At 37.8% G+C, this 23,965-nt stretch overlaps 1 protein-coding gene across 4 annotated transcripts in view; it reads right to left on the bottom strand.

Moving 5' to 3' along the window:
- Rap1gds1 (Rap1 GTPase-GDP dissociation stimulator 1) overlaps positions 1-23,965 on the bottom strand; it is a 123,544-nt gene that overhangs the window by 17,717 nt on the left and 81,862 nt on the right. For all 4 annotated transcript variants that reach the window (XM_060392633.1, XM_060392632.1, XM_060392635.1 and 1 more), the window contains 3 exons: positions 7,586-7,714; positions 5,221-5,346; positions 419-562 (listed from right to left, as the gene is read on the bottom strand). In XM_060392633.1, the coding sequence (XP_060248616.1) occupies positions 419-562; positions 5,221-5,346; positions 7,586-7,714 (399 nt within the window). The remainder of the gene's footprint in view (positions 1-418; positions 563-5,220; positions 5,347-7,585; positions 7,715-23,965) is intronic.

Below are 23,965 nucleotides of genomic sequence, written 5' to 3'. Positions count from 1 at the left end.
GGAGTAACAAGCCCATGTTCCAAAGCAGATATCCAACTAGGAAAACAGACACCTCATAAAACATTAGGTTCATAATGAGGGCAATATTATAATAGGTTATGAATAGAAATCAGACACTGGAGTTTATGAATTTTGTAGTTCAAGTTTCCAAGAACTGTCCAGTCTTTAGTTCTCTGGTGTCATAGTCCTCTCCTCCATGATAGGTCTTCAAATATTGGAAGATAGACAGCAAAGACATAACTTTTTCTTGAGTTTGTCATTTCTTGTCCTTTTCATAGGCATATAGTTTCAAAGCCATCACAGCAACAGTAAACAAAAGAAGAAAACAAGAAGATGCCTAGCACAGTGTTGACAAACGGCTCAATAGGTCTAAAGAGTCTGATGACCATTTTCTTTGATTGGCAAAGTTAAAACTCACCTCCAAGAAGTAATAAAACCATTAGATCTGAAGCCGTTTTAAGCTCAGCAATGTCGTCCTCTTTGTCACTATCTACCTTCTCCTGAACAATCTCTAGAAGACACTCCACCAAACCTGCTTCAACCAGCTGTAGTTTAATAGCATCTAAAGAACAATGTGAACAAAAACAGAAGATTTGATGACACAGGCCCTTTGGTATAAGTGATCTGTTATGAAGAATTTTAACTAGCATATTTTAAGGTTAGTTAATGCACAACTTAAATAAAAACCAAAAACCTACCTTTGAACACTTGAGTTTCAAGCTTTAGTATTTGATGGCCCAGCTTGATTACACAAAACTTACATCATTTTTCTATTCAAAATTATTTATCCTCTCAAAATGTCTTACAGTACTCAAATAAATCAGGTCTTTCTTAGTTCTGACAGCAACCAATATCACTATACTTTATATACCATGATTATGCTAGAAGGCAATAGCATATTATACACACATATGTCTATAATACACATACATATTTGTTATGTAATATTAAAACACATCTACTACGGGTTTTGAATAAAAAGATAACTTCAGGGCTGGAGAGATGGCTTACGGGTTAAGAGCACTGGCTATTCTTCAAAGGTCCCAAGTTTAATTCCCAGCAACCACATGATGGCTCAGAACCATCTATAATGAGATCTGGTGCCCCCTCCTGGCCTGCAAGCACACATGCAGGCAGAACACTGTATAAATAATAAATTAATCTTTTAAAAATAAAGCTCATTGTTTAAAAAAATATATTGTCATGAGTATATGGGGGTTTCTTATATTAAATTCTATTTCATAATATATCTTTAAAATGTTCATAATACAGTTGAAAGGAAAAAAATTAAGTCCTCTCATGGTTAATTGATAAACTATGTTATTTCAGAAAAAGAATTTATATAATAGTTTCATTTAAAACACCTGACTGCAATAGCAACTTTACCCCTACACTAAGTCTATTGTTTTGTAGTCCTCCTACCTTGTTCTATTACTATACCACTTATGTTCTTGAGGATTTTATATTTGTAGCCATATTTATCTGTCAAAAATTTTAATTTTGCTGTTTTATTTGGAGTTTACTTTAGTCATTGGTTCCCATAAGCTGTATGGATGTCACACACAGCAGTGGCAGTTTCAGCTTGTCCCGTGAAAGAGTTTAAAATATACATACACTTAATATTTATTCTTTTATGTAACTTCCTTTGACTATCTTTAAATATACAAAATACTTTTGTGAAAATGCACCTGTATTGGGCCATACTTAAAGTAGGCTGTTTCCTTGGTTACAGAGCACTAGGGCTAAAGATGTGCAGAAACTAGAATTGAAAACTACAATTAAGACAAAAATTTTAGAGATTCTAAAGCCTGAACCATACAGATACAAAGTCACAATTGCTCTTATTGTATAGCAAAAGAGAAAAAAATCATTAAGATGCAAATAATTAATACAGAGACAAGTTTTCAAGGGTCTATCACTGTACCCTGCAGTTATTCAGCTGCCTTTAGGTGGAGAAAACAGGAAATAAATAAAAACACTGCTGTATGGATATTCTGTAAGGAGGTTACAGTAATTCTTTGACATAACAGTTGAAGATCAGGGCCACATTTTACTTTTGTAGAACTATTGAATGAGATGAAAAAGAAGTTTTCTCCTGAAAAGCAAGATTTAAGGCATTTAGAACATGTGAAATATGCCAAAATCTTTGCAGATCTTTCTTTTTACAGTTTGACTGTAATCACAGATTTAGAAACCTTAAATTGCCTTAGTTAAGATGAGCCAGAAATGTTTGGCAAGGCAGCCATTCTAGCACATTTATCAACACCATTCCACACAAGGACTATCTTTCTCACTTGTTTGAATGCATATGCATGAATGTAGAGGTGTGTCAATATGCATGTTAAATAACCTACCGTATATTAAATAAACAAAGGAGGGCTGGTTATGTTTTGGCTCCTGTTTCAGCCACACTGAGGTAGGGGTATCACTAGAAAGCTGTTGCACAGTGTCAGGGCAGTCTCTACCCCTTAGTTAATCCTGGAAACCCTCAGAAACACAGTCAGAGCTATGCTTTAACCTTAGCAACTTCTCAACCCAAGCCAATCAGTCTGGCAGTCAAGATCAGCCATCATAGAACCTTTTCTTAAAAGCCAGAGAAAAGCCATAGCTGCAGAAAACTAGATATTAAACATAAGCGATTATGAAAAAGACAGTTACTTTCCATTACCCAGATCGAGAAATTGTCAATAATCCAAGAAGTCCCTCTATACATTTCTTCCTGATCAGGAGTCCTTCCCCTTTGTATCTCAAGCTTATAAACCTGGTTGTTACAATAAATCACTCCCATATTTTATTATTTCACCAAATAAATAACCATTCCTAAGACCTACTGAGCTACATCAGCTCTTATTTTTCATTTAACTTTATATAACTGAAAATATATTTTAAATGTTTTTTTTGTATTTTTTTTTTACATTGGAGAGAAAAAGAGAAAGAAAAAGAGACATATTTTTATTTTTTTTTTTGTATTTTTACATTGGAGAGAGAGAAAAAGAGAGAGAGATTGAGACTGTGTGTATTGTATGCCCATGTTGAGAATAGAGGACAACTTGCGGGAATTGGTTCTCTACTTATATAATGTGGCTTTGGGGACTGAACTCAGGTTTTCAGGCTTGGCTTAAGGACCTGCCTGCTATATTTAAAGATAAACTTTCTAGCTTTAAATTGCAAATTGAAACCAGGACCTTATTTAAAATCAATTTTAAAAATTTATGCAGAGCTGGGTATAGTGGTGCATGTCTTTAATCCCAGCACTTGGAAAGCAGAGGCAGGTGGACTCTGAGTTCAGGGCCAGCCTGGTTTACAAAGTAACTTCCAGAACAGCCGAGATAAGTAACAGAAAGACCCCCATCTCAAGGAGAAAAAAAAAATGCAATGGGAATGTGCTTCCAACTATATTTTTCCTTGTGTTTCAAGTACTGTTTAGCAAAGAGTCTATCTCTGTATTCTGTGGTGTATTTTATATTATGTGCATATACGCACTTCCTTTTAAGTCTTTTTGAGGCAGGGCCTCTTTGTGGCGGCCCTGGCTGTCTAAAAGCTTGTTATGTCTACCACACTGGCCATGAACTTGGTGTCTTTTGCAATTTTAGATCTTCTTTGCCAACACGTCTTTAAATGTTGCCTCTGCACTATACATTTCCAGAATATCTATGATGATCTATCTTCCTTTGTGTAACTGTTTCTCCTTTTCCTGGACTTCATTCAAGAGTTTCTTTCTACCCATGTTTCAGTTTATGGGTTCCCTGACTTAACTGTATCTAACTGGCTGTTAAACTTGCCATTAAAATTAATCCAACCATTAATTTTGGTTGGAAAATTCAATCTGGGAATTTCTATTTGTTTAAGTTTTAAGTCTGCAGTGTTGCACTGTTATTATTTAAAGCTTCCATTCTGATTTTTTTTTTTTTTTCAGATTGCTTTTCCTCCCTCTGGACATAGTAAGTGACCTGTTCTCCTCCTGTGTGTGTGTGCGTGTGTTTTGGAGTGTGGATGATCATGATGCACATGTAGAGGCCAGAGGACAACCTCAAGTGTTGGTCCCCACCTTGCCTTGTTCAAGACAGTGTCTCTCTCTTAACTGCCAGGCACAGCAGCCTACTGTCATCCATTTTGTTCTAGGTGCACTAGGATTACAGGTGCATGGTGCTATGTCGGTTCTGGGATTTGAACTTGGGTCCTCACACTTGCCCAGTGAGCACTTTACTCAGCAAATACAACCTTATTAGCTCCCACTATTCCTACGTTATAGCAGTGGATAATAACTGTAGCATCTGGAGATTTGAGGTTGTCTCTTGGTTCTTATAAATTTAGTGTGTTGCCTTGTCAGTCGGTGTCTGGCTCTTCTTAGTATGCAGTAGACATTATATTTAAAAGCTCATTTATAGCGCTGGTTTGTTTCCTTATATACTCTTACCTTTTTGGGCCCCTCTCTTAAGATGTTTTGCCCAATGAGGATGTTTATCCTCATTGTTGACAGGGCTAGAAATCCTAGCTGTTATCATCTTTTGTCTTTATGGATGTTCCTAAGTGGAGTTTAATCTCTTGACCTCATTTGTCTTCTTAAAATTCTGTGTGTCTGTGTGTGACAGTGCATGTTTAGGTCAGATGTCGGCACTAGTAGTCTTCCTCAATCATCCCTTACCCTGTTTTTTGACACAGGATGGCTCACTGAACCTAACGTGTGCTAACTGGACAGGCTGTCTGGGAGCCAGCACCCAAAGACCTGCCTGTTTCCACCTCTCTTCACTGCCACACATGACATTTACATGGGTTCTGGGACTTGATGCTTGAGTGGCAAAGACTTTATCCACTGAACCATCATCCTAGCCCTCATCTGTCTTCTACATTACAGCAAAAAATAACTGCAGAAGCATCTTTGTTAAGACTTTAAAATCAAACTTGGAAAGCAGCTTCTCTAAATTTAGATACAGCCATGGAAGAGATAATATAGCTGATGTTAGAGATACACAAATAAAATATAGCAACATTAATAGCATAAAGAGTTTTGAATTAAGAACTGGCATTAAAGCAGTCTGCTCTTCCAAAGGACCAAGATTCAATTCTCAGTACCCACATGGTACCTCAACTATCTATAACTCCATTTCCATAGATTCTGACACCTTCATATCAATGCAGAGAATAAAATTAAATAATATTTAAAGAAAGAACCTGAAGAACTCTAAACAATCGAACATTAAAAGGTCTTTTTTTCCTTACCATTTTCTGCCAATGGAGCTAGAACTTCAAAAATCATTTCTCGTTTATCATGTTCTATTTGTTTCTTGAACAGTTTTACCAGCTCTTCAGCAATGTTTGTACTAGCAAACTGTTCTTTACTCGACTCTGAAAAATAAGAAAAGAATTTAGAGTAAGCAAACAAAATTAAACCCAGAATTTTTTTCCTATTATTTTTGATACTCAGTCATTTTGTACTGTCATTGAACACACAGCTCTTCATACACAGGAAACAATCAAATTGGCTTTTAATGCCCTTGAAACAGAAAATATCTAAAACTTTAGAGAAAATGTTCTGACCCAGTTACATTTGAGGCCATAAAATGAGTTCCCTGGCATAACGTATAGGTAGCTATAGCAACGATAAAGTCACTAAGTCATAAATTCATACTTTCAAGGCCTTCATGCAAAGGAGGAAATTGCTCAGAACAGTATATTTTATGTTGCTGAAGAAAAGATGACACTGTTGCATCGTTAGTACCACTTAACTGAAATGCTTCTGCCCTGTTTCTGACATGACTCCTGAATTTTTGTTACTTGTTTTTGCAGTGTTAGAGATTAAACTTAAGGCCTTGCGCATGTATTCTATCACTAAGACACAAGCTTACAGGTAATATTTAAAAGCCAATTCACCAGTGTTCTTGAAGCCTCATCCTGTCCCCTTTAGAATGTCTAACCCTTCCCCTCCAGAAGTTCACTCTCAACCAGCACCTAAAAATCTAGATATAAAGCACTCGCCTTTTCAGCTGCCATTCAATTTCATTTTACACACAGCTTCCCTAATCACATCCTCTATCTCCACTGCCTCTACTTTTTGACTTCCACAAGTCAGACGCATCCCTGAATGCTTATGGCTTTTTCTCATGAGGTCACCTATGTCTGTACATGCTTTTGGTAAAATGGAGTCAATGCAGCCACATCCTCCTGTTCTCAATCCTTGAAACCCTCGGGGCTCCCTGGGCCCAGTGAAAACACGGGAGAGATCAAGCTGGCCGCTTAACTTCCTTCCTATGAAGTCATGTCGCAGTTTTGCATATTCCTCAAGTTGAAGCATTTACAAGATTTAGAAATATAACCATGAAAGGAGTGTTTTTTTACTTGTATGTAAAAATGAAATTGAATGACAGTTAAAGAGAGAAAGTGTCTGGAAAAAAAGGGAGAAAGAGAGAGAAAGACTTTAAAAAATATTTCCAGGGCAGAAAGATAGCTCAGTAGGTAAAAGCATTTGCCACACAAACCCGATGACATGAGTTTGATATCTGGAACTTACAGTGGAAAGATTTACCAAAGTTGTCATCAGATCCCCACAGACAGACAGATATTCTATTAGTTTAAGCTTTGAGTCAAGCTGAAGTACTAAAAAGGTTCTGATTTATAGTGTACAAAGAACACAAACTTTTAGAAAAGCTAATAGTAAAGTCCAGGGGCCTTTTGTTTCATTATAAAATGGAAGATTAATAAATATATTTATGCTTTAACAGTTACGGCAAAACACCAACGCCTTTCTGTAAACATTATGAATTATAAACATGGCTGTGGGAATGATTCATCCCAAAAGTTGGAAGGGGAAACGAGAAAGAGAGAGAGAAGAAGGAAATACAGGAAATAGAGAAAAAGATGGAACAGAAAAAAGAGAGGAAGGGCTGAGGCAATCCACCCTTTTTGTTATTATAAAGAAATGTCTGCAGCGTTGGTCTTGTTCTACCTGTCTTGTTTTCAAAGGTTCCTGAAATTTTGCTCTATAATACTCATACACAAATACACAGGAGCTTGGAAGAGGGCTCACTGGGTAAAGGCACTTGAGTTCAACATGAGTTCAATCCCAGGGACCCACACTGCAGAAGGGCCAGAGCAGGTCCAGTAAGCGACCCTCTGCCTTCCACACTCAATCTGTGCTGCATGCACACAGGCGCACACCCTCTCAACATAAAACCTGTCACTTCTAGGAATTTTGTGAAAAGACAAGGAAGCACTTTAGTTTGCTAATGCTTTTAAGGGTCTATCAAATAATTTATTAAAAAATTATGTTTATTTTTTGTGTGTGCTGGTATGACTAGAGCCACAGGCCTCTTGTCAAGTTTTACAAGCACTCTACTGGGCTATATATGCAAAGCTCCTAAAATTTAAATCCTAATACATACAGCAATAATCAGAGAAGCAAAAGTCATAGTTGTAAACAAGTTAATAAAAAGGTATAATTGGATTTTTTTTAATGTTTAAGAAAGTATCTTGAATACTTAGAAGACTCACTAAAATAATTTAACTGAATCCCAGGTTCATGAAGTAAATAGCCACTGTAAGAGCATTAATGAGTTAACAACACTTGTGACTTATAGTGTAGACTTACCGAGTTCTGCTAAATTCCCAAATGCAACAAGACACATTTCTGTGAGAGCCGCATTATGGCAGTGGATGCCCAGTAATTTCACTAAGGTTGGGATAACGCCCATATTGATAAGCTGAGCTTGAAGGGAATCTGTAGAAACAGAAGAGAAAATGGGAAGAAGGACCTGTATTATCAAACAGAAAGCATGCGTTACCTTCTGTAACTCAGTTCTTCTGGAATTACAATTAAGGCACATGAAGTCCATTCATTTGCCAGTTTGGCTGTGAGCCTACCTTTAGGGGCTGAGCCATCTCCAGTCCAACTACACCCATTTGACTGACTTGAGTATTTAAATCACAGTAGTTGAGAAGACCTAAGTTTTTAATCTTTTCAATGATTAGCAGGAATTTAGAAATAAAGTAATTGTTAAAATAAAATATTATCAAACCAACGTTTTTTTCTTCTAAATGGGGTCTTCATATAGCTTTAGTACATTTGATGATCAGGCTTTTAAGATCTATAAATATTAAAACACCACTGGCTTTAAATGAAAAGGTTAGAAACATCTGTGTAACAGCAACTCACAGAATATATGGAAAACCTAAGGAAAACAGGAAGTTGAGAGACCAAGAATGAAGAGAAGAATTTTTAAAATACAGTTCCTTCATAATGAGAGAAAACATCAACAGTAGTCAAGTGGCTGGTTCTGGATATTTGGAAGCAGAGCGTTCTGTGATGATGGCTAGGAAAGAATGCAGTTTTAGCAAGGGGGAAAAGAGTTACCTAAAGTATGTCTTTATCAGTTTTACTTAATTACAGTCAGGCCATCCGCATAAGGCGATGACTTGAGGGGTGAAGAGAGTGAAGTCAACGCTGCCATTGTTCAGTTTCTAAGGAACTAATTAGTTTTACGCCACTAAACATGCCTTCTATCTCCATAACGTTTCTTCACAGGCAGTGATAATAAAACACGTGTGGCAAGGCTGAAGGTAAATTAGCCCTAATGAACACTGGGAGCAGCACCTCTTAGAAGAAGCTGAGAAGGAGATACCCCTGAGTTCACACAAGTACTACTGACAACCGTAGATCTGAGGACAGTAGCGTCCTTTCCAAGGTGGGACCCCCTCACCTTAAAAATGATATGCTATCTAAAAGCTAACAATTCTCTCAAAAATTATTTAGTTATACATCTGGGAGGTAAAGACAAAATCGTTTCTTACAAAACACACTTTCTTCATAGCACAAATCCCTGATAGCCACTGATCCCTTTTTTACTCTTCACAGCTCTTAACGTGCAGATGAGGGTGTGAGTGGGTGACTACCAGAAAAGAACACAAGTGCAGGGCTGAGCTGTTTCACACGCCAACTCACTCTTTGCCTGGTGGTCTCTGTTGTTAATCTCTGTGGCTTTTAAAATGAGTTATGAAGAGATGGTCAAAGACTAATAATTGTCCCTGAAAACCGAGTAGGTAATTATGGCTAATGATCTGGTTTAATTATTGGGTCCTGTCTGTACTAGAAAGGGGCCTTTTATCAAAACAAGAATAGAATGTAGACCCGAGAAAACAGCAGGGCTACCTTTACAGTTCAAACAATCTAATGGAACTTTTCAAAACTGGCAGCGGAATTATGAAGTTTATCCTAAATGAAGGAAACAACGTTTATGCAATGAAATAATTTGCTTTTACAAATTTTGATGTAAAAAAACTTTCCTGAATCTATCATGAGGCATTTAAATGAATGATTTATGCTACAGAATACAGTGCAGCGTGTTACACAGGCTGAACACTTCCGGTGTACTGTTTGTAATGACCATGCACCAGGGACCTCTCCAAGTCAGTAATCACTCTGGTTACTTACCAGTAGCACTGGTACAGGCAGACCAACCCAGCAACCTTTGCCCTTTAGCAGTACTATTTACTCATTCTCACTATCTTGTCACATACTGCAGAGCTGCTGAATACTAAGTCTCAGGTACGTAAGCGTGAGCACTAGCGCATGCATTGAGTGAGTCAAACTCTGCTTTCGACTGCTTACAGAAGCATCGCACACCCCCTCAGTACTGTCACTGAGCTTTGCAAACACCCAGCAGTGCAGGGGCACTGGAGGAGTGATAGTATACGCATAAGGTAACACAACAGGATGCTGCCGCTTAGAGGATGAGGCTCCTGACACTCTCCTAACCTGGCATCTCTGTCACTTCCTTGGACTACTTTAAAAATGTCATCAATTTAGGTCTCAGGGTAAAGAAGAAAAAAATTAAGGAAGAGCTTAAGAAAGTCTTTAAAATACGAGTCAGGAACATCTGACTTATAGTAGGCTGTTAAGAAGACTAGCATAGCCTAATGGTGTGAATCATTGTAATTTGCAAAAAATTGCTTTTTGAAAACATATTTAAAAACTACTCAGGAGCCAAATCAATTATATACTCACATAAAACACACATACCACACACAAGAGAAAATGTACAGTTATCCAACTGGACTGACTCATTTGGACCAGTTGTGTCCATTCTTTTATATCTGCTTCTCTGATGCACACTAAAAGCAATAATCATGTTCAGATGACTCTAAATTTTCTCACAGTGTACATAAATTCTCCTTGGATATTGAAGAGCCAGAGGAGAAAAAAAATGGACTTTAATAAGCAGATACTTTATGGATAGAGGTATCCTGGAACACTGTTGAAACCCTTCCAAAAACTGCCAAAAAAATAATAATTCTGTTTTGTACAAATAACAGTATTTTCTTTTTCTTTTTCAACATGGTGACACGTGTGCTGATGGTGTGAAAAGAATGACTGGTAAAAACACTGGCACTCTGGCTGAACCCAGGCAGTGACACTAAAAAATAACTTCTGTATTTTTTTCTGGTTACAATATTCACAGTAAAAATGCTATATTATTCTCAGCAATATTATTTTTAAAACACTTTTCATAGATTGTTCACAGTAACATGTAATGGGCTTATCACTTTAAAAATGTTACAGTAAATACTTAAATTTTAATTTCTATCACTATAAGCAGTGCTAGTAATAACTTAGACACACAATAAAAAAAAATCTTAAAGATCTTTCATATTTTTAGGAATCTAAAAGGGCTCAGAGACCAAACATTTAAGAGTCACTGTCAAAGAATTACCCTTTTTTTTTTTTTTTAAGAGTTGAGAGTGTAAGGACGAAATCAGGGGAAAAAATTCTAAATTTTAATGAAGTAACTGTCAGACGTAATAGATACAGGTGGAAAAAAACTCCAGCAACAACAGAAAACATGCTACAAGTAGGTTTTGGTTCCAGATATTTTGAAAGAAATTACTTTAAATAAAGCGTCTTACTTTCTCGTTTGCTTATTTAATCAGGCTACGAGCCTAGGAGACTATTCCAGATTCAGTCTATTTCAAGTAAAACTGTGTATGTTACCATTAAGTAAGTCTTCAATTAAGTAGGGATTTTATTTGTGTGGGATATTCTTACTGATAGAAGCAAATCACTCTGTCACTGGTACTTTTTGTTTGTCCAAAGGAAGCTTGTGAATGTTCTTCAACAGAGAACAGCTGACTTCCAGGCTATCATAAACCAAATCAAGAGCAAGACTTCTAAAGACCAACAGGAAGAAATTTGTAGAACCACAAGTAATTTGTATTTTCTGGACACAATGAACAGTTCGTGAAACAAGAATGAGACTATGACATTTGCCCTCAACAAACACCAACAACTCTAGATGAGCTTCTGTCAGAGGTTCTACAAACAAAGAAACTCACACAGTGCAACCCAGAACCATACACAGCAGACATGTCTGTGTGAGGCAGTGCTTAGACAACACAACATCATAAATGCCTGAAGATTTTCCACAACTGCCCCTGACACACACCACAGACAAATACTAACCAAAGCACAAAACTACACTGTATCAAGATGACACAGGCCCTACATGATCTACGGGGGGAGGGGGAAAGGCACTGAGGGGGTGCAATACAGATGCATGTACAAAGAGATAGAAGGCAATCAACGCATGCGCTGGTGTGAACACTTACCTACCTACACTTGAATGTCAATGGTTCCAAGTTCTTCAGGTCACATTCATGGAAACTCCAAAGAATGGAGATCTGGAGAGAAGATCTCAAGTTGAGGAACCTTTATCCCCCTGAATTTTAAGTTTAATGTTTAAAACACTGGTATAGACTAGAGGTGCACGAATGTATGCTGAAATACCAATAACTCAGTTATATTAATCAGTTACTAAAAACAAGTTTCTTACGTTTAGAACATGTTTAGCATATTCCTAAGTCTTCTGCAGACAATGCTAAAATATTATTAACCTTACTGGTTTAAGACTTAAAAAAAAACAAACATAAAAAAATAGCCAATTAGAAATACAAGTAGGATATCGCATTAAAACCCCAATCTAAAGTAAACAAACAGCATGTAGCTGGTACATGGAAAACCAAAAAGCAGAAAAGTCTCGATGGAATGGACTATTACAAACTGGTTCAAAAACCATTTGGGCATAATAGTAGAGACTGAAGACCCACCTGCGACTTAATGAAACACCTGCATCCTCCATTCTAGGATATGAATATTAAAAATACTTTCAGGGATGCTGCATTGCAGACTTTAGGCTAGATTAAGCTCATGGATACTGAAGTGAAAGCTAATGTAACAAGTTACTGAGGGTGAGTAGTGGTACCTGGCTACAAAAATGCACTGTGCAAGTAAAGACTGACTTCCACTTTCCAAACAGAATCCTCTGTTTATTGCCAGGAACAGAGATGTTTCTTTCACTCTAAGCCCAGTGCTGAGGGCATAAAACTACAATGAAAATTTTTAAAAAATAAACCTCCAATCCATTATTTGAAGAGGTTTTTAAGAAACAAAACATGCACCTGTGTTTCACACTCAGAATGTCCCATTTATCCCCAGGTTATATATTTCAGTGACACACAGAAACTTCAAAAAGAAAAAAAGCAAAATCAAGATTTGTTAGTCTTGAGAAATACTGGGAGCTCAACCAATATACTCATGTTAAAAAGTTAATAAAGAATTCAAAGTTCTTTCGGGGTTTGAAAATAAAGTAGTCTTAACACAGCAGTTTGTCTTTCATGAAAGTGCGGCTACGAGGCTGGTGGAAATCTCTGCCCACTCTGCTGCTCTGTCCACACGACAGTGTCCTCTGCTTTGTGGGAAAGAGCTCCTCACTTTCATGAGGTCCCATGTATTAACTGTTGACTTTCCTATCTGTGCTAATGATCCTTGCTCAGAAATTCTTTTCCCGTACCGACACATTCAGGCTAGTTCCTTCTTTCTCGTCTATCAGGTTCAGTGTATCTGGTTTCATGTTGAGGTCTTTGATCCTTTTGGAATTGAGTTTTGTGCCAGGTGGTAAGTTTGGATCTATTTCAGTCTTCTACGTGAGGACATCCAGTGTGACCAGCAACATTTGTTGAAGATGCTGTTTTTCTCTCTTTTTTTCTTTGAGACAGGTTTCTTTCCCTGTGTAGCCTTGGCTGTCTCAGAACTCATTCTCTAGGTCAGGCTGGCCTTGAACTCAGAGATCCATCTGCCTCTGCCTTATGAGTGCTGGGATTAAAGGCATGCACCACCATGCCTAGCAAGACTTTCCTTTCTTTTTTTAAGTGTGTATTTCTGGCTTCTTTATCAAGAATCAGGTGACCACATGTATCTGAATTTATGTCTGGGCCTGCAGTTCGATTTCACCATTCAACATGTCTGTTGTTATGCTAATAGCATCCTGTTTTATTACTATAGTGTGTAGTACAGCTATACAGGATAGTGACACCTCCTGCATTTCTTTCATTTTTCAGGATTGTTTTAGCTATCTTTTTTTGTTTGTTTTGTTTTCATACAAAGCTGAAAAATTGCCTTTTCAAGCTCTGTGAAGAACTGTGCTGGAATTTTGATGGGGAGTGCACTGAATCTGCAAGTTGCTTTTGGTTGGATGGCTATTTTTGCTATATTAACTCTACCAATCCATAAGCATGGGAGGTCTTCCTATCTTCAGATAACTTCTTCAGTGTTTTAAAAGTTTTTGTCAAAAAAGCCTTTCACTTGCTTGGTTATAATTACCTCAAGTTACTTTCTATTATTTCAGGCTACTGTGAAAGGTGTTGTTTCCCTGATTTCTTTTGCAGTATGTTTGTGCTTTGTATATAGGAAAGCTACTGACTTTTGTGATTTAATTTTGTATCCAGCTATTTCACTTAACGTGTTAATCAGCTATAAGAGTTTTCCAATGGACTCTCTAGTGTTGCTTATGTATAATATCTGCAAATAAAGGTACTTTTGACTTCTCCCTTTCCAACTTATCTCCCCTTGATCTCCTTTAGTTGTCTGCTCTAAAACTTTTAAGTACTATATTGACGACTACTACTGCCACCTTGTTTCCGATTTTACTGGAATTGCTTTGAGTTTACCTCCTTTTAACTTGATGTTGGCTATGACTATAGGCTTGCTGTAAACTGCCTTTATTACACAGATAAATGTCCCTTGTATAAAAGTCTCCAGAAATTTTATCATGAAGGATTTTTATCAAATACCTTTTCTGTATCCAATGAGTTCATGTGACTTTTGTCTCAGTGTATTTATACGGTAGATTGCATTCATCAATTTACCTGTTTATCTGTAGGATGTAGCCTAATTGATCATAGTACACAATCATTTTGATATATTCTTAAATACAGTTTGCAAGCATTTTATTAAGAAATTTTGCATCTATGTTCATAAGGGAAATTGGTCTGTAATTCTCTATTTGGTCTGTGGCTTGCATATCATAGTAATTGTGGTCTCAGAAAAACCACTGGGCAATGTACCTCATGACTCCATTTTGAGCAATAATATGAGAAGTGCTGGTATTTTCTCTGAAAGTCTGGAAGAGTTCTGCACCAAAACCATCCAGCCCTAGTCTTTTTTTTTTTCCTTCTCTTTAGTTAAAAGACCTTTAATTACTGCTTTTATTTCATCAGCAGTTACAGGTCTGTTTAAACTGATTATCAAATCATGGTTTAACTGTGGTAAGAGGTATGTACAGAGGAAATTATCCATTTCTTTTAGATTTTCCAATTTGGTCTTTAACTACGTCTTTATAATTCTCTAGATTTCCTTAGTGTCTGTTGTTATGCCCCCTTTCTGTCTTGACCCGTCTTTTGGTTTCCGTAGTGAGCTGTTCATAGTTCATGAGTGTAAGCTATTATGTCCTGCTTTAACCCACGGTAGTTGAGGCAGGATACAGAATGCGACTCCAATTTTCTTGTATCTGTCAACACTTGCTTTGTGATAAAGTATGTGGTCAACTGGAAGTGCTGAGAGGGCATATTCTTTTGTTTGGGTGAAATGTTGTTTACAGTACCAGTTAGCTCCAGCATGTTTGTTTTTTTGTTTCGATGACCTGTTTATTGGTGACATTTGGGTACTGAAGTCTCCCAGTATCAGTGTGAATATCAACATGTTATCAAAGCTGTAGTAATGTTTCTTTTATAAACTTAGGTGTCCCTGTGTTTAGAACATAGATGCTAAAAATTGGAATGTTTGCTTGGTGGATTTTTCTCCCTTTGATGAATATGTAAAGTCCATCCCTATCTCTTCTGGTTCGTTTTGGTTTGAAGTCTGTTTTGTCAGATATTAAAAATGGCTCCAATTTGCTTCTTACATTCATTTTCTTACAATATCTTTTACCAAGACTTTACCCCAAGGTAATGTCTATCCTTGATGCTAAGCTGTGTTTCTTGACTGCATAAGAAAGATGGATCTTGTTTCTGCATCCATTGTTAGTCTGTGTCTTTTTATTGGGGGAAGTAAGACCACTGATGTTGAAATTTATCAATAAGTAGCGTTTGTCAGTCCCTATTGTGTGGTTGTGGGCTGTGTGGGTTCTTCTGATTTGCTTCTTTTGGATTTATTCTTTGTGTTTTCTTAGGCATGGTTGACCTCTTCCTTTTAGTCTCTTCTGTAGGGCTAGGTTTGCAGATGTTGTTTAAATGGCTTTAACACGGAATGTCTTATTTTCTACATCTATGGTGATTCAAAGTATCTGGGCTGGCATTGTAGTCTCTTAGAGCCTATATCATACATCTGTCTAGGCCCTTCTGGCTTTTAGAGACTCCACTGCCAACTCAGGTGTTATTCTAATAGGTCTGCCTTTATATGTTACTTGTCTTTTTCTTGATGCTTTTAATTTTTTTATTTGTTCCATATGTTTAGTATTTTGAACATTATGTGCTGAGGGTACTTCCTTTTTGGTCTACTATTATTTTTCTCCCTATGCTTACTATATCTTGATAGGCATTTCCTTCTTTAGGTTAGGAATTTTTTCTTCACAATTTTGTTAAAAATATTTTCTGTGCCTTTGACCTATGCTTCTTTTCCTTCCACTATTTCTATTATTTTCAGATTTGGTCTTTTCATAGCATCCCAGATTTCCTGGATGTTTTTTGTGCCATGTGTGTTTTAGATTTAACATTTTCTTTGATGGAGATGTCCATTTCTTCTATTGTTTCTTCAAGGCCCAAGAATCTGTCTTCCATCACCTGTATTTTGTTGGTAAGGCTTACCTCTGAGGTTCCTGTTCAAGTCCCTAAATTTTTCATTTCCACATTTCCCAAAGTTTGGGTGTTCTTTATTGATTATATTTCCACTTTCAGGTCATTAAGGGTCTTATTTCCTTTCACTGTTTGTGATTTCATAAGATTTTTTAAAAGTGTTTTTTCATTTCCTCTTAAAGGACCTCTACCTTATTCATAAAGGCTATTTTAAAGTCTTTTTATTGTGCTTCAGCTATGCTGCAGTACTCAGTCTGATGTGGTGGGGTTGTTGGGCTCTAGTAGAGACATATCATCCTGGCTGTTATTGTGTTTTTATGCTGGCATCCTGGTTTGGTAACATTGTAATTCTAGGTGCTGATATATGGTCTTATCTTTGTTGAGTGGGGATCTTTGGTTTCTGTTGTGGTCTCTGGCTCTTGTGAGGGGGTGGGTGGTAGTTATGTGTTGATTGGTATGGAATCCCTCTGGGATCCTGGCAGGTGTGGCCACTGGAGGTTCCTGGTAACATGTGTTTCCAGGTGTTGGGTGGTGAGATATAGGAGTAGGGATGTGCTAGGAGGAGGGAGGAAGCAGGTGTTCCACCAGGATCTGATACTCTTCTGGGAATGGGGTAGGAATAAGAAGAAGCCACAGCAGTAAGTCTGATGCTGAGCTGGGTTATGAGAATGGGGGATGGGGAGGAAAGAAAGGAGAGATGAACAGCTGCAGGCAGCTTACCTGCTTTTCTGACCAAACTGGCCTGCGGGTTCCCAGGGAGTGTCTGGTGAAATAGGGGACTGGAATAAAGCAGTGAGTGGGGTGAAGGAAGTCTGAAGGGAAAGATCTGTGTGATCTACTGGAAATGGGAGTCACAAAGGGAAGCCACAGCAGGTGGTGTGCTGTAGAGGTGGGGATGAGACCAGGAGAAATATACTCAGCGGATGAAAGAAGAAGTGAAGATCTGATGTTAGCCTGCCTGCTTCCTTGAGTGCAGTGGCCTAGACCTTCCCATAGTCAGGGAATGCAGCCAAGTGGTCTGCACAGAGCTAGGGATGAGACTGAGGGATTGTATTTGGAGGAGCTGGGGCAGAGGGGAAGAGCTGCACTTAGCCTGCCAGCTTCCCTGGGCATGGGGCCTGTGGGTTCCCAGGGAGAACCAGATGATGTTGGGGCCAGGGATAGGGGAAGATCTGTATAGTCACTGAAGATGGAGCTGGGGGAGGAGGAGAGGCCACAGCATGTGGTCCGCTGCAGAGCCGGAAATAAGGCTGGACAGTGGGAATGGATTTGGAGGAGCTGAGGGAGAGGTGAAGAGCTGTAGCTAGCCTACCTGCTTCCTTGGCTGGAGTTCTGAGCAGCCTTCCATTCCCAAGGAACTGTTGTTTTTTTTTTTTTTCTTCTAATTACTTAATCCCATTTATTATTAATTAAAAGCCCAATTTGGGAATTCTTAATATTTTTTAGAAGACTATGGCAGGCTATCAGAAAACTAACACTGCCACTCAAAAGTTTCACAATGATGAAAATCTTGAAAATAATACCCACTGTTCTTGATTAACTGCCTTAAATCCAGACTTTAGGCAAATACAGAAAAACAAAACAACAGAAAACAAAACAGGTTAGAAAATACAAAGCCAGTGTTTGTTCCTCCACTGTGCTTAGTTAACAGTACACGCAGGTAACACTACAGCGCTAAATAACCAGTCATAACTTCACCAGGAACCTAGGTACTGACAGTAAAGTATGATTTCAGTGATACAACACCAAATTTTAAGTATGAGGCTATTAAAATCACTGACAAAGTAGCTCAACCATTTCATTTTACTAAGATAAAATTTAAATTTCTTTGTACTTAGAAGTTGATGCTAAAGAAGGTAAAGCTAAGTAATTATGGCAACACTGGGCCACATGAGATTAAGAACAAAACATTTGTAAGTAAAAAGACATTTGTAGCAGAACTGCATTAATTCTATCTCATTCAGCAAAGGGATCCAAAAGCTCCCATGCACAGGAAGTAAAAAAATCTTTTAACAACAAAAACAATATCTAGGAGGCAGTTAATAAAGTGCAGCAGTTAGCAAAGCATAAAGAATAAATATCCCAAAAAAATCAGCTGCACTTTCACTGAATACACTCAACTCGACAGACTGGGATTTAAAAGATGTTATACGGCCCATGTCTTTACAAACATAGAAAATGTTTAGAGAATATATTTAATGTAGTACATTGAAAGACACAAGACACAATTTTACTTTTTTCAGCTTTTTCCCCCTACAGTTTTATATATATATATATATATGAAAAAAAAGAAAAAAGAGCATATAGAAAATACATAAAAGCACCAAGTTATCTTAATAACACTTTGGATGTAACTTTGCCTCACATGAAGCAAAACTTTTCCTAAATATCTAATAGTTAAGGAAAGGCTCCTGTGTGTTGTGATTGTTAGTATTTAGGCAGCCTGCTTCTGGGTTGCCTAGCAACCTATAGTGTCAAGTGTTGCCTGGCAGGCATGGTTCAACTGCTCCATAAAAGGACCATTCTGCCACACTGTCACTCTCTTACTCTTTCTCACTGTGGCTCTCTTGCTCTCCCCTCTCTCTGTCGGGGCACCCCCTCCCCCCAGCATATCTCCCCCATTTCCTCTCTCTCCATCTCAAGATCATCCAATAAACCTCACTGGATTTAAGATTGGTTGTGTGCAAAGCATTTTTATATAAATACTAACAGTGATCAAAGAACACCAAAACACAGCTTGGATAAACACAACTTGGAACAGAATATGTTTTAGTCAGTATCATTCCTTATTTTCTCTTACTTCTATTTTAAATGTGAAGAAAAAGAAGCTAATCCAAGTAACTGGGTTAGATTCACTAAGGAAATCAACTTTATGATAAAAATAAATTGCTTTTGTTGGTGGGGGGTAGGGGAAGTTTTGTTTATTATATGTCCTTAGCACAGTTCATCACTGATTGAAGCTAAGGAAATCAAACAGGGACTTGGAGGCAGAAATTGAAACAGAAACCACAGAGGAATGCTGCTTACTGGCTTGCTCAGCTTACTTTTTCATAAAACCCCGGCCCACATGCCCAGGAATGATATCCCCCACAGTGGATTGGGCCCTCCCACATCAATCATCAATATAGTGATATAACTTCACATAATCATCATGTGCCTAAAAAACAAATCTTACAAAAGGATTTTCTGAGTTGAGGTTCCTTCTTCTAAATGACTCTAGTTGGAGTCAAGCTGATAAAACCTAACAGGCAGACTCCAAGAACAATGCTTAGTTCACTGCTCTGTACCCTTGGACTACAACAGATACTATATATACACATTTATCATACACACATAGCACTTGCACAAGTATGATAAATGTCTTCTCTTAAAAATGCAAAATAAGCACAGCTGCTATGATTAAAGTCATTTAAAACTGAAGAAATTCTTTGTTTATAGAATTTTATTTAAATTTTTTCCATACAGTATGTTTTGCTCTTTCGTATCTCCAAACTCCTCCTGGACCCCCACCTCCCTGTCTACCCAACTTTATGTTCTTTTTCTCTCAAAACAAAAATATTAAATGAAACCTACAGAAGCACAAGTGGTAGATAAAATTTCATGTGTAATGACCTTGATATTTTTAAACGTGTGTGTGTGTGTGTGTGTGTGTGTGTGTGTGTGTACCTACTGTGCAAATGTGAGGTTAGAGGGCATTATTGGGAGTTGTTTCTTTCCTGTCACGTTTTGGGATCCAGAGATCAGGTGAGGTTGCTAGGCCTGCTAACACCTCTCTGCCCACCAAGGATTCTAGCCAGACCACCAACAATCTTTAAAATACAGAAAACACCTCAGAGACCTATTTTAATCGGCTGATTTAAGTACTAAGTTTAATAAACTCTGTGACTAACCCTTCAATGAAGTCGCCAAGGGATAGATTTTCTTATATCACAAGGAATCCTACCTTCAACAAATGGCACTACCACAGCTATTGGAGAATGTTAGTGCTAGTGCTCAGTGAAAGCATATATTCAAATATATAGCTATGGTACACATAAGGTCACCTGAAGAAAGCCATCGACTGTGTAATAATACATGAGAAGAAACCTATTCTTGGTAGCGTGTTTATTACCTTCACTTTATAACAGTTTGCATTTTAAGAAATGTAGTCTTTACTGCTTATCACCATTTAGAACTTTGTTTCAACGTAGTTAACAATCTTCCCCTTTTATTTTGCGTCTCTAGCACAACCGTATTAAGAAAAATATTTAGCCAGTAATGGTGGTACACACCATTAATCCTAATACCAGTGAGAAAGAGGCAGTGGATCTCTGTGAGTCTGAAGACAGCTTAGTCCATAGAGAAAGTTTCAGGCCAACCAGGCTTCATAATGAGACTCTGTTTAAAAATTCAACCAGCCAACCAAGAGAAAAATATTAAACCTTTAAGCAGAGTTTCTATTACTTGCTGGTTCAACATGCCTATTTGTAGCTGACAAGGGTGAGCATGAACTGACAAGTTCCCACACAATGTGTTATTCTGATCTCTAAGTGGTTTACTTAAGATTATGTTTGCAGTTTCCAGGTACACATATACAGACTTCCTAAGTTTGCAAATACCATGGGAAATGGTACTTGTTCTTTGTATGCAGCGTCCTTCCCTTCTCCTTATCTGGATAGAGAATATCTACTAATACAACAATAAAGAATTTTCTGTGTTTCAAACACATAATGAAGGATTGCTTTTAGACAGCACAGTTTTCCTCCAACTACTGATTTTATTAATCAAAACTTTCGGTAATATTAAGGTATCCGGTATCTGGATACTATACAACCCGAGGAACTCTGTACCCAAACACTGTACTACAGATAGTCTGACTTCAAAGGGTTGATTTAAGATCCCTGACTCACAATGGCAAAGAAGCGGTATGGATTCAGGAGGAACTAGCAGCACTTTTGGTTTTTGCCCGGGCAGCATGTCTATCTTGTGACGCCAGCTTGAAAAGCAGAGGGCCACATTTCTCCATCAGCTACGCGATCATGGTGAAGTAAGTGGTACTTCAAGGCGCTCGACACGCTCTTCAGGAGACAGGTGTACTGAGTGCCATGCCCACATACGCTGTCGTCGGGTGTATGACGGATTGGCTGTGATACAGTCGGGGAGCGCCTGTGCTAACAGCTGGACAGCGGAGCAAACATACTCTGTGTTCTGAAGCTGCAGAGGTTTAGCAAGTGTTAACAATCCAGGAACAGCTTTTTTTCTTTCCGTTACCTTCAGATGTGGGTGTAGAACTCTCGGCTCCTTCTCTAGCATGGTGACTGCCAGTGTGGCGCCATGGTCCCTGCCATGACGGTAACAGACTAAATTTCTGAAACTGTAAGCCAGCCTCAATTAAATTAAACTCTTTCTTCTATAAGAATTAACCATAGTCATGCTGTCTCTTCACAGCAGCAGAGCAGTGATGAAGACAATAACTTCAGGTTTTTGTTTTTTAATGAGTCCAAGTGTCACTCTGCAGCACTGGCTGGCCTGCAGTTTGGTCTATAGACAAAGCTAACTCACAAAGATCTACTTGCCTTTGCCTCCTAAGTCAGTATTTTTAGTAGCTACGTAGCATTTCATTACATGAGAATTATCAACTTTTTTGGCCACCCTCCCAATTTTGTCATCGTAGAAACAATATTACAATAAAATATTTTCTATGCAAAAAAAAACCAGGAATAAAAATCTTCAAAAAATTAACACTATAAAATATCTATAATTAAAAATCTGAGCCCCTCAATTAAAACTCGAGCTGTATCCAGTTACAGGACGCTTACTTCATTCGCTCAAGCTGAATGCCAAATCCTTAACAAGCTTTTCTACCAAATCAATATTCAGGTTACCCTGCAGGGCTAAGCAATTCTGAGTGTTGTCTGCCACATTAAAAAAATGAGTATGATTTTTAAAAAATTTAATGACTTTTAGTAAATAAATTTATTTCTGTCACCTTCAAATACGATTTTGTAATTATCACTAACATTTTTGGCTCAGCAGTATCCTTTTTATAACCCAGACACTGTACTATAAAAAGTCCTAACTGCTTCATTAACGGGTAAAAATAGGAATAGCTCATAGCTTAAAAGCATAGTCCCAAGCTAGTTTAAACTTTTAAAAATATATTTATTATTTATACAGCATTCTGCCTGCACACCAGAAGGGGGCACCAGATAACAGGACAGATGTTTATGAGCCACTCAGAACCTTCGGAAGAGCAGCCAGTGTTCTCAGCCTCTGAGCCATCTCTCCAGACCTTTAAATTATTTACTTTACATTTTACATGCCAGAAAGAGGGCATCAGATCCCAATATACATGGTTGTAAGCCACCATGTGGTTGCTGGGAATTGAACTCAGAACTTCTAGAACAGACAGTGCTCTTAACCACTGAGCCATTTCTCCAGGCCTAGTCTAAACTTTTAAACTAATAAACTTCCAGTTGTGTGTAGTTTATCAAGTGGTAAAGAAATGTTTGCATCGAACAAGTACATTCATAGCACAGACACCCTCTTGTGTGTAGGAAACTGTTTTGTCCTTTATTGAACTTAAAGCCTTGACATAGTGACAGTTTTAGGACAGACACAAGTACCCAAATGAGTATACTGCACAGTGTCAATGCACTTTAGGACAGAATTCAGATAGAAATGCTTTCATGAGGAGGCCTATGTCAAGAGTTCTTTGTGATCTGTTTCAATACTATCTTATCTGAAATTTTAAAAAATGTAGCTAAGCATTTCTTAACTGTGGATACTGACTATATATATTATTGGACTCAAAGAAACATCACCTCCCCCCAATGGAGCAAAAGGGATGTGTTTATTACTCATATTCTCCTCACACATTAGCACAGAGGTATGTACTGAAGTTGAACAGAAAAAACACATCTAAAAAGAAACTTCCATTAAGTGCCGATACAGAGTACTTCCTGTGTTTTTTGGGTCTTAGTGACTCATCTGTTTGCTGGGTACATAAGATCGATCCTAACTGATCTCATGTTACTGAAGAGTTTCTAATAGTTAAGTCTTTGAACAGAAATTTTAAGTAAAACATTCACACGAAAATAAAGATGCTTAATTGTAATGCAAAAAATAATAATTTATGTTCTGATCTTTTTTTTATCAGAATCACTTCAAAGGGTGCCCAATACACAGGAAGAAGGAATGACAAGTGTGACCTTTGTCATGTCCCTTCTGATAATAACTTTTGTTTATCTACTAAGTTTTGTTTTGTTTTCTACTAAGTTTTGAAAGAAGCATTTCTCCATGGCTTTTGGAACAGCATCATTTGCCCAACAATTTTATGAAAAAGAAAAAAAATAATAATATAGCCTCCCCAGTATCTAAGTTATTTGTCAAGCATATTTGTCAAGCGTAGTTGTCAAGCGTTATTTGTCAAGGGCAGAAATACACACAACAGACATGCACTCTGCATATTAACTCCACCTCGGTACACTCTGCTATACACCGTGACACTCTGTGATATGATAATGGTATCATGGTTTGGAGGTTCCTTCAGCCTTTGGTATGTGTCTGAGCAGAGGTCAGAGGCTGCCTGGAGGACATCTTCCTCAGTCATGCTCCACCTTACCTTTTCAGACAAGGTCCCTCATTAAACCAGGAGCTCCCCCTTTCAGCGAGGCAGACTGGCCACTGACCCTCAAGATCTGTTGGTCTCTCCTGTTAATGTCAGTTCTGAGGCTCCAAACTCAGGTCACCGCACTTGCGCGGCCAGCACTTGAGTGACCAACAAAGCCACTTCTCTTGCTCTCATATTTTTTACATAAATTTTAAAGCAGCATTCTCAAAAGACAAAATTTCTAGTTCAGATTCATAAAGA

Source organism: Meriones unguiculatus, chromosome 10, assembly GCF_030254825.1.
Source record: "Meriones unguiculatus strain TT.TT164.6M chromosome 10, Bangor_MerUng_6.1, whole genome shotgun sequence".
Classification (NCBI taxonomy): domain Eukaryota; kingdom Metazoa; phylum Chordata; class Mammalia; order Rodentia; family Muridae; genus Meriones; species Meriones unguiculatus.
This window is presented reverse-complemented; position numbering and strand designations above follow the sequence as displayed.